Raw genomic sequence first — 12,426 nt, forward strand, 5'->3', positions numbered from 1 at the left:
CTCTCTCTCTCTCTCTCTCTCTCTCTCTCTCTCTCTCTCTCTCTCTCTCTCTCTCTCTCTCTCTCTCTCTCTCTCTCTCTCTAAATCAGATTTTTCAATTAAACTCAGATTTTCCAATTTAATATTTGCACACGATCGCAAAAAATGTTTTATAAAATTTTACTAATCCGACTTCACTGGCCGCTCACGAACGATCTTGTTGCCTCAAAACACACCAACCCTATGCCACTATTTTTTGTTTACTGAGCACGGGTTTTTTTTTTCTTGGCGTCTTTCAGACAAATATATATATATACCTGTTCATTTTAGTTTAGTCTTACTACCTGATTACCGTCGTGTGCTCTTAGTCCAACAAAACAAGAGGATGGGATATATACACATACAGTTGTACCTGTGTTGGTCCGACTGCACTTTGCACTCACGCCTCTTTGCTGAGTGGTGGTGATGAGTGATGGTCCTCACGATGTGTTGAGTGATGGGTATTGTATCAGTGGTTTTCTGGGTCACATCCTGTCTCCCTCCCCCCCCCCCTCTCTCTCTCTTCCCCTAGTGGGGCAGCCTCCGTGCCCCGCCCCCACCCCGACCCCTGTCATGTTCGCCACTCCGTCCCCCCACTAACACCAAGGCCCCCACCCACTAACGCCCAGACCCCCCAACCCACTAACGCCCAGACCCCCCCCCCCCCCCCCACTAACGCCCAGTCCTCCCTTACTGCATGGTGCAGCACTCCGGTATCCACCAGAGAAAACGCTTAGCCAGTATGACTATTATAGAATACGAAAGGGATATAGGTGGAGGAGCTGGGTGGGTATAAGGAGTGCTTAAGGCCTTCTGGACCCTCGGGGACCAAACACTGACCGTACAAGAAGCGAGGCCGTCGCTGTATCAGACCATACACCAAGTGGATGGGACAAAACACTTCACAAAATAAAATAAAAGTGTTGAGTGATGCGCGCGCATGCTGCAAGTTGACAGGACGACGCGTCTATTCTTCCACCCCCCCCCCTCGTCCTTCTATCCCAGCTCCTCTCTTGTCCATGTACTGCACAACTGAGGATCCCGGGTTTGATCTCCGGCCGGGAGATTCATGGCCCGCCCCGGAGGTTTGATCTCCAGGGCGGGTCACGTTGCTTTTCACTTGATTCCACGATTAATTGATTGATTGATTGATGAAGATTAAGCCACCCCAGAGGTGGCACGGGCAGGAATAGCCCGTAAGTGGTAGATTTATTTGGAGGCGTATGTATACTTTGTGCTGAGGTCGCAGTTAAATCGTCAGGCTGCTATCGCTGGAAAGAGAGCTAGGGGGTACTGCTTGACAGTATTTATGAGAGTGTCCAGCTGCTGGACACCAGGCTCACCATAGCCCGAGCTTCTTGCCCCTCTGCTGTGCCAGGTAAGTTACGGGCTCACCATAGCCCGTGCTACTTGGAACTTGTTCCTAGTAGCTGAATCTATAACAACAACATGCTGGACACAACGGGAGACATCTCCCGTCACGCAGGGTGCAGTCGCACCTCCACAGATCTCCAGTATCAGCTCTTGATACTGGTAATGGCTCAAAAGAGCCACCACTTACGGGCTAATCATGCCCGTGCCACCTTTTTTAGGTGGCTTAATCTTCATCAATCAATCTGCTGGACACCTTTTTGACCAGAAGAGTGGCAGTGTTGATAGCTTCAGGGTGGTTACTGCAAGATTCAGGGACTCTTAAAGCTCTAATAATGTCGTTGGTTGCTTCACATTCCAGGAGATAGTGAAGTAGGTGTTTTTTTTTATTGTTTGGCAGAAGATGCATTCCCACTCTCTGGGTTCACCCATTTCCCAGTTGCATCTGTAACCTAGACGTAGTCTATATAACCGAACTGCTATTTCCCTGTGGATTCCTTTCGGCATATTTAACCTGTCTAACTTGGTGGCCTGAAGATACCATAGTGCAGAGGGCGAATCTTCTGCTACTCTGGATGTAGACGGGCTTTGTTGATGTGAGTTTTTTGGTGATGGTGTTTTTTATGTAGTCTAGGCTGGGTTGGATTGTTTTGGGGATCACTGGATGACGAGTTGTCAATTTAGCAGTTTACCTTGAGGTTACCGTGTGATGACTTCGGGGCTTAGACCGCGGCCTGGTCGAGGACCAGGCCGCTAAGCCCCGAAATCTTCACAAGGTAAGGTATGATTGCATTTTGAATGTTCTGTGCAATCACATTTGCGTATGCCTGATATATGGCAAACAGTTCAGTTTGGGTTGATGATACTGGTCCTCCCAGTCTCCAATATGCCTGTTCGTTGTCCGTACAAAGAGCAGCGAACTGTTATGATTCCACTGTTCATCTAGCAATAAGACACCTACGAGTGAGACATCGTGTTTCCTGCAGCTTGTCTGCTCGCATCCCGAAGGCGGCCATCAGTAGTAGGCGTGAGGGTGAGACCCCTGTAAGCCCAGCAGGCCTCCTATTCATAACCTGACACTGTGGGAAATCATAAGGTGAATCATATTCTGACGATCTCTCTCGTTGTCTCACCATTTACAAATTGTACCATTTCTGCAGGCGATGAGTCACAATAACGTGGCTAAAGTAAGTTGACCAGACCACACACTAGAAGGTGAAGGGACGACGACGTTTCGGTCCGTCCTGGACGATTCTCAAGTCGATATTGTACCATTTCTGTTTCTTTTTTTTCTTCTCATATATTTGACATTCATGGTTGGTTCCCCGCCCTCCCGGACCCTCTGTACCTCCTCCTCCCCTGTCGTCATAAACTTCCTGACGTTTATGGTTAATAATGTGCATCCATAGAGACTCTAAAGTGTTTTAAATCACCCACTATAATTACCCCTCGTTAAGGTGTAATGTCGGCGACCGGGGGGTAGTATCTTGTTGATTTATACCCGTGGGCCTACACCCCATTACCGCCAGGGCCTCGCCACGCGCTGAAGGCAGATAACCGCCACCATCATCAATTTCAAATTCAAAATTCAAAATTCAAATGTTTATTCAGGTAAAATACATACATACAAGGTGTGATACAAACATTGTTAGATTTATAGATAGAGCTAGTACATACAATGCCTAAAGCCACAATTACGCGGAGAGTTTTCGCGCGTTTTTTAATTTCTCTAAAGTTAGGCTGCGCCACCTTTCAATTTTTTAGATGCTAAGAAAAGCAGTGTCTCTAAAACAGACTTAATATTATGGCTACGGAAATGTTTAAATATTTTAAATTGAAACTACGGATAGTTTAAATTGAAACACACACACGCCGGGAGGTCTGTGGGACGTGAGGTGGGGAAGTATGCGCCATGTTCCCTGACACCCGGCAATATTTCCCGCCATCTCCCTACAATTTCTTCCCGTATGGTCACGATCTCTCCGGCTCTCACGGCAGGTTTCTTAAACCTTCCTCCTGAACACTACGTTTTGGTTTGTAATGTCTCTTACAGCCTTCAGTCTTCCTCGGGAACGAAATCCTTTCCATTCTCTCTCTCTCTCTAAATGTTTAAAGGTAATATGCGATAAATTATATTTCCATTAAATTGTGATATGTTATATGTAAGCTCCTTTTGTGAGAGTTATTTTTATTATTGTAAGTTATTATTATTATTATTATTATTATTATTATTATTATTATTATTATTATTATTATTATTATTATTATTATTATTATTATTATTAATTTTTTTTTGTGGAGAAAACTATTTTCTTTGAGGCGGAGGGCGTCAGGCAGCGCCTTACTGACGTTTACTTAAGGGCCAATATTGCTCTTGGGTTTTGTTTAATTAAACAATTGTTTGGTTAGTTAGTTAACTTCATTTATTATTCACCCCATACCCATCTTGAGGGCGGTAGTGGAAAGGGTTAAAGAGGCACATAATGGGCTTAGGGACTGAACCCCACAATTTATTTAGCTAAGCAAGTTACAATCTTGATGAGCTAGTTACAAAATTCAGTATAAGTCGTCACATCAACAATGGGTTCGAGATCGATCACAAGTACAGTTTCCAAATTAAGCAACTGACATGTGGAGAGCTAGTGTCACAATTGATATGTTTTTGTCCACCACACCGCCCCCCATCCAGTGGGCAGCGGTGGATAGGTTACAATCACTCTTAGTTACTACCTACAGTTATCAAACTGGGATATTTGGCTAAGATTTCTGGCAGTAGATTATTTTAAAATAAATATTTACTCATCTCTGGAATATTGGTTATAGAATTGTCTCTGAATTCACGTATCTTTTCGCACTCCATCACATAGTGACGGAGGGTGTGCGAATAATTTTGTTGACACAGTTTACATTACAATTGTTTATATATCGTAAAACACACAGCGACCTTTTCATTTGAGAAATCTTATCAACTTACCTGGGACGCGGTCGGGTCAAGATACCTGCTCCGCACCTTCCCCCCCCCCCTCCCCCCATGCTGGGTACTGAGATGGAGACTCAGTCACCAGAAGACATGGCTACTTCTCACGGCGTTATTAACATGGACTCTGAAAGCAGCCAGTCAGACGAGGAGGGCGTGTTTCAAGAAGTTCTGACAAGGAATAAGAAGAAACGAAGAAGACAGGAGGCAAGGCGTAGTGTGGACAGTAATACACTTAACGGAAACGATAAAAGAATGAAGAACGACGCCGAGACTGATGCAGACAAACGGACGGAACGATGTCAGGAAGGTGAGGATCAGCGGAGATGGAGGCTTCTCTTCCCTGCCTCATGCACGCTGGCCTATCATCAGAAGCTGCTGTGGACCGTCAAACTCGGAAGAGAACACCGCAAGTTCGAGCCCCTGCTGAAGGAAGGTGTAAACAGACCTTACTTAACGGTAGGTTCTATGGAGGCAGTGGAGTATCTTACCCAGCAAGGATACGATGGAATTCTTATGGAAATACCGGAGGGGAACGAGAAGCTGACGAAGGTAATTATCTATAAATACCCTCAGATTCTGGACCCCGAGTTTATACTCGACGACCAACGATTTGTGTGGGCCAAGCGTCACCTTATTAAAGGTGAAGCTAGGAGTCAGGTGGTGGCTCTAGTGAGAGGTGACGTACCCGAAAAAGTGTTCATCACCGGGGCTGGCTACAGGCATGTAGCAAAGTATGTGGAAGAGCCCATAATATGCCTGAAATGCTGCAGATGGGGGCATAAATCCTGGAGATGTCAAAATGATCCACGATGTCGTTTCTGCGGAAAGTCTCACCTCTCTACTGTGTGTAGAAACAGACTGAATCTGGGTGAGAAAATAGTTCCCAGATGCTGCAACTGTGGAGGTGTTCACAATGCGAGCTCGGCTGTGTGTAGCAAGAGGCCGAGTATGGCTGTTCTCCGGCCGGTGAATGTTACAGAGCAAGCAAGAGCTCTTACCCAGACACCGGGAGCACAGCAAAACAGTCTGCCCCAAACAGTGCCAGTGAACCGGACGAATGCGTGGGTAAAGGAGTCACCTTTACTTAGGCAGGCTCCAGCAACAAGCAGCCACGCCACCACTCAGGACTCCGGCAGTGACAGTGTAACGGTGAGTGAAGTGGCTACTGTGGCTCAGAGAGAGGGTCATAATAATATGGTCAAGGAAGTGTGGGCTGAACTTAAAAAAGTTGGTGAGTTCCTCCAAAATCTGGGGCAGAGAATCGAGTCCATCGAGGCTAAATTAAACGTTCAGGAGGTCAAGGAAAATCACAAAACGGTGAAGGATAATCAGGATATAGTGGTTGAGGACAAAGATGAAATATTGAGTGATGAAATGAAGGAAAGTGAAGTGTGTGTGAATGATGGTAGTCGTAGTGAAAGGAAGAACCCTATAATTACACATAAAATGAAGGAATCATTTGGGCCAATAATGGACATCTCAGGGCTGAAAAAATCTCTTGAGAATCGCAATGTCGCTTTTACTGGTGAACTTGGGAGGAGGTGGGAGATGTTATACAAGGTATGGCTATCATTTAGTGAACTTATTGGGGATGACTTAGGCAATGAATTGATTAATAATGGATCACCCTAGACTGAAAGTGTTGTCATGGAATGTTAATGGTTTGAGAAACAGGGTTACAGATGTTCATTGTTATGTGATGGGAAATGATATTGATGTTGTAGCTCTCCAGGAGACAGGGGATAGGAATGAAGGATTATTGAAATTAAATGGCTATAAAGGGTTTCACCTCTTCGCTGCAAATAACATCAGAGGCACGTCGATTTATGTTAAGAACTCCATACCAGCAGAGTTAGTAGAACCGCCATCAAAAACGCAAGGTATAGAGAGTGTTTGTGTTAAATTATCATTAAGGGAAGGGGAATTTATTGTAGTTAATTTGTATGTATCCAGGAACTGCTTCGACGCTAACTATTTACCTGACTGCATTTATACTAATCCTTCACTGGTCATTGGGGACCTTAATGCTCGGCACACAAGCCTTGGGACAGTGGGTAGTATTAATGCTAATGGGGTCAAGTGGTTACAGTTTCTACAAGATCATCCAGATACCTGTCTATTGGGAAACAATGAACCAACTCACATCAGGGGAGGACGGCTTGACTATGCCTGCGTTTTAAACTCTCAGGGGATTATGGGGGAGGCTCGGGTTGTTCGGGAACTACTTAGTGACCACTTTGCCTTGAACGTTGAATTACCACTGGGGAAAAAACAAGTCCACTTTCAAAGGAAAAGGCTAAATATTAAGAAAGATATGAAAAATTATTTTATTCAAAATATGGGAGATTGGTATCAACATTACACGCCGCTCTGCGTTGATAGTTTTTACGAGGACATGGTCGTGAACATAGAGAAATTAGTACAGAGGGAAAATAACGGGGGCAGGGGAAGCAAGACGCACGGACCTAAGAAATTTAAATATTCCAATGATCAGCAAGTCAAGGGATGGGAGAGAATGCTACGGGGTGCGCATAAAGCATGGTTAAAAAATGGAAGGAGGGATGAAGAGAAAAATACAATGTTGGAAGTGGCTAGGGAATGCAGTCAGGTGAGGAAGGAGGCGCGGGACAGATACTGGCAAGACTTTGCTCAGGCCATTGGTAATACTAAGAACCTTAAAGACATATGGAGAGCAGTAAATAAAGTCAGGGGTTGTAAGACTAAATTCATTGCTCACTCAGATCCAGGGAAAGTTGCTAATGAGTTAGTAGATAAATGGGCAAGTGCTGCTGGTATGGAGTCCTTACCTGCAGACACGAGAGTCACCATTGAGTCATGGGAAAATATTAGAAATGGAGTAACTTTATGTGCCTTAAATACAAGATCTATAGCATGCACTGAGATAACCCACGATGAGCTACTGGATGCTATAAAAAGTGGCAGCTCCACTGCTCCGGGAAAAGATGGAGTAACGTATGACATACTTAATTATTTAGCCGGTATGAAACCTAATCCCTTACTTGATTTGTTTAATATGAGTTATAGAGAGGGAAAGTTACCAAGAAAATGGAAAGAGGCTGTCATCATTCCTATCCCTAAGTCAAACGGAGGCTACAGACCTGTCTCCTTAATATCCTGCTTTTGTAAAATGATGGAAAGGATTTTGTTAAATAGGCTACTCTACCTTGTAGGTGATAACATGTCCAATAATCTCTTTGGTTTTATCAAAGGCAAAAGTACTGCGGATTGTCTCTTAAAGTGTTTGTCTAATGTGGATGACAATTGTAGAGTTTTTGTTGATCTACAAGGAGCGTTTGATAAAGCCAATGGGGAAGTAATCTTATACGAATTAGCCAATCTGGGAATAACAGGGAGATTGCTACACTGGATAAGGGATTACCTGCAAGGCAGAAAAGGTCAGGTGTATTACCAGGGATACATGTCTGAGGAACGGAGGTTTCAGTTAGGTACCCCACAAGGGGGAGTATTAAGTCCCACCTTATTCAATGTATTAATGAACAGATTAGCATCAGAGATGTATCCTCCAGGGGTCACGACGATCATATATGCTGATGACATTCTTATACAAGGCACTTCTGGGAACAAAATTCAAGATGCTCTTAACATACTTGGTACAACCTGTCACAAGTTAGGCTTAGTTATAAATGCAGATAAAACCAAATACGAGTATAGGAAACGAAGAAATATAACACTTACTCTAAATGGTGTGGAACTGAGCCGTGTACAGAAGTACAAGTATCTGGGCATGTATGTTGGATACACATGTGAGAGTAAAAATGCTGAAATAAATCATATCAGCACCTTATGTAAAGCCCGTCTGCATCCTCTAAAAGCACTGGCTTTTTCTGGTAAAGGTGTTGGGGTACCTATCTTGCGGATGTTATACATAAGCACTGTTCGATCCCTGATAGACTACGCAGCACCCGTATTGTCTTACACAGGCCAAGGCAGAATTCAAAAAATAGAGCTGATACAGAACGAGGCTATGAGGATTATTCTTGGATGTCAAAGAAATGCAATGATTGAAATAATGAGAATGGAATTAAATTTACAGAGTGTGTGTGATAGAGTCCGTGACATTAACACTAGAGTATCTATTCGTTTCATGCGGAGAAAAGGAGGGGATAAGCTGTTTGAGAGCGTTCAGACCTGCTTGAGTGACGTACACACTTCCAGGAAACTGAGGGAGACTCGCTATACGAGAGGATTAGCTCATGACCTCAGGGAATACGACGTACTTGACTGCTGTAAACCCTCTCGAAAGTGTAATATGTCTGCTCCCTGGAAAGTACAGAAAATAGACGTCGAAATTGTACCCCTCAAGGTGAAAAAGATTCATCATGAACCGGGACAATTACGGTGTTTGTATGGAAGCATGATATCTCGGTTACCAAGAGGCAACAGTTTACATGTATATTGCGACGGGTCGGTGGCGGAGGATGGCAGGGCAGGGTGTGGTGTCCTAATAAGGGATTATACGGAGTTTGGGACTGTGGACAGGATAATTGAACTCCGGCTTAGTAATTATATATCATCCACACAAGCTGAACTGCAGGCCATTCTGGCGTGTTTGGAGGAAGTACGTCATGACGACAAAAATGTTTTTGTATTTGTCGATAGCCGAGGAGCACTGGAGTCCTTAAACAGTAGAAACCCAGTCTTCATGTCTATAGTGGAGGACTGTAAGAGAAGAATAACTGAGATACAGCTGAAAGGTTATAGTGTGAAATTCATGTGGATTCCATCTCATGTTGGAATAGTGCTTAACGAGGTGGCGGATGACTTGGCCAAACGTGCCACATCAAAACCACAAGTTGACATCGAATGTGAATTCACAATGAGACAAATAAGAAGCAAAATCAGAAATATTCAGGCACAGGCGGGAGTGGAGAGGAGAGAGATAATGTATGAGAGTAGTCAAACCATGCAACACTACATGTATGTGAGTCAAAACACCCATTTCACTTATGGTAAAAGGAGAAATGCTTGGAGTGACTCTGTGTACATGCGGCTCAGGCTTGGGTACAAATATTACTGGGAATATGGGATAGATGTTCATGGTAATGACACGAAGTGTAAACTATGTGGTATGTTAAGGTCTCACACCCTTGCCCATTATATTCTTGATTGTCCGTTGATTAGTGTATATAGAAACACTGAGATAAGGACTGTTCCTGAACAAATAGCCTGGATGTGTCACAACGGAAAGGTTGATGATATTCTTGAGAGATATAAGAATTTTGCACCAAGATTGTAATATTTTGTTGAATTATCTGCAGGTGTCTTGCAAATTGTCTATACAGTATACCTAGGTCATAAAAGTATTTGTGTGTACGTCTGATAACATACTACTTGTGAAGGAGGAAATGTATATTTTTACCTCTCAGAATGTTTGGTAATATGTTTATTTGTGATGTGTGTATATGTATATATTAACACGTTGTACTGAACGGGGTGAGAATAGCTTGAGCTACCTCATCCCTTTGTGTGTATTTTACCTCAATAAACTTATTTCAATTTCAATTTCAATTTCAATCTTATCAAAATGAAGTTCTAATTTTTCTTTTTCCTAAACATATAATGAATATACAATAAAGTCTAATTGTGCCAAATGAGGCTTAATTATAGTTCAGGTTACGAATGAATTTATATAAATAAATTATTATTATTAGTAGTAGTAGTAATAGTAATGTCTTCTCACAGACATAATAGCATAGGGTAAACCCCCACACTTGTATATTTGTGAAATTTATGTAAGGAATTTACACTAAGTCTTTCGCACTCTCCTGAGTGCTTGCTCAAGGTCTGAGTGTGTGATTAGGACGAGACTTACACCTCAACGTCTTACCTACGATAATATCTTCTACAGAAATATGGTCAGGTGTCCTCTATATAATCCTGTTATCCTGGGAACTAGAGGTATTATTAATAGAGGTGTTCATTTGGATACTGTCCCTCGTAATTCCCTCCATACCGGTAAGGAACGCAGTTAATGGGACTGCTTTCATTCATCCATATATTGAGATCTAATTTTAATTCACTCAGAATCATTTTCCTAGTAAAGTTATCCTCCGAAGCGAATTGAAGACCATAAGAGAGCTTGTAGAAGTATGGCTGGTAACGGCTGTTGCAAACCATAGTTGGTAAAAGGATCACAATATTGATTCTTAGTATAAATGCGAAATAATTTGCAAAAGTAATAATATTAGAACTAGAAGGGTAGTGGAAGGGGGCTCTAATAAATACTCTGAATACTTTCGCTGGCAACAAACACTGTACCCACTTGTATAAAAGAAAAATCCTTAGTTTGCATTAGTATGTGGTTATCAGTAACATTTTCTGTGTTGGCTGGAGAAGATGGTGTATGCTGGGGGGACTGTGGAGGAAGTTCTGTTAGGTGGCTTCATTTGTGTATAACTTTTAGTTTGTTGAAAATAAAGTTGGAGAAACAGTAATTGGAGATGTGGTTTACAGCCCCATACACATTACTTCCTCCTTCACTGTTGTCATTGTGCCTGCAGTGGATGGTCTGCGAAATATATATATAAAAAGCATCCCGAGTTGTGTTATTAATGGCCTCTACCCGTTTTAAGATCACTTCCATGATAATAAATTTATTAAGCCTTATAATGAGATGAATAACTTGTAGCTACCCTTTAGAACTACAAGTAATCGTAACAGTAGAACCATCAGACGTTAGTTAATTGTGAGCATTTTATCTCCCTGGCGGCGCGGCGGCCTCAGCAGCAGAGGCAGCGACAAGCACCTCCCCCCACCGGCGCCGGACGCGCAGGTTCCTGTACTCCCGCCGCTACACCATCGAGGTCATGGTGGTGGTCGACACCAAGATGGCGCGTTACCACGGCAAGCACTTTAACCAATATGTCCTTACACTCATGTCTGTGGTAAGTCCTTCTTAACTTACATTATTATATCCCGCAATTATCTTATATTTAGCTGCCCATGTCTGTGATGGTAAGCACGTCTTTAACCTGTACACGTTCGTGATTATGGTGTAGAACATGTACACACTCCTGTCGTTGGTAAGAATTCTGTAATTGTTTATGTCGTACAAAGTATATTATAACATATGCGAGTGTATGTCATGCGAGTTAAGGGTCGTGTGGCTCGGGGCAGTCTGGTGACTGCTGGAAAGTCTGGTGGCTCCAGTTGTTCCAATCTCGTGGCAAGACCAGCTTTGGGTCCGTTTCCTTTCATAAGAACATAAGAACAAAGGTAACTGCAGAAGGTCTATTGGCCCATACGAGGCAGCTCCTATTTATAACCACCCAATCCCACTCATATACATCTGATGCTGAAGTTCAATTAAGTTTATTGAGAAAAGGAAGTACATCTCAAAAGGTTACGGGCTATTCATGCCCGTGCCACCTCTTGGGTGGCTTAATCTTCACAAATCAATCTCAAAAGGATAGAGTAGCTTAGGCTATTTCTACCCTCGTCTATATAAGGTCCCTCAAGGGGATCACAAACCCATACAGTACATTATTATTAATCATATTCTACATCTCGCATTCCATTGGTAATCACATGACTCACCTGATGTCTTTGTTTACCTAATAATAAATTGGTATATTTTGGTACCAGTCTTTCTTGAAGGCATGCGTTATTGAACGTGGCAGAAAGGGCGAGATCAATGGTTCTAGCACGAATCTACTAAATTTTCTTACGTTTCTCGTCAGTTGAGAAGGAACTTGAAAAAATAACTGTCCAAAATTCATTTACAATTTTATTATGACCTGATGCTAAGAGATGCGTTTCGTTGACTTTAAAAAAAAACTTATAAAAGACAGAGTAGAAGTGGTTACAATTTGACAGCAGATTGATTGTTGCCGCTGTAGGCGGCTAGTTTATTGTGATACTATATTATAGATACTATAGATTATTGTGAAAACTATATCCTAAAATTCTTAGTGTTTTAACAGAAAACGTAGAGAATTATATCGAGGGTGGGAGTTGGGTAAATGTAACAGCCCCATAAGTGGAATTATGCACTGTTTATTACAGTAAGAAAGTGT

At 42.6% G+C, this 12,426-nt stretch overlaps 1 protein-coding gene across 1 annotated transcript in view; it reads left to right on the forward strand.

Moving 5' to 3' along the window:
* The window catches only part of LOC123759412 (ADAM metallopeptidase with thrombospondin type 1 motif A), a 353,349-nt gene that overhangs the window by 256,244 nt on the left and 84,679 nt on the right, over positions 1–12,426 (forward strand). The window contains 1 exon segment of the mRNA XM_069335228.1: positions 11,135–11,295. Coding sequence (XP_069191329.1) covers positions 11,135–11,295 — 161 coding nt within the window.

This window comes from Procambarus clarkii, chromosome 32 (assembly GCF_040958095.1).
Source record: "Procambarus clarkii isolate CNS0578487 chromosome 32, FALCON_Pclarkii_2.0, whole genome shotgun sequence".
Lineage (NCBI taxonomy): Eukaryota > Metazoa > Arthropoda > Malacostraca > Decapoda > Cambaridae > Procambarus > Procambarus clarkii.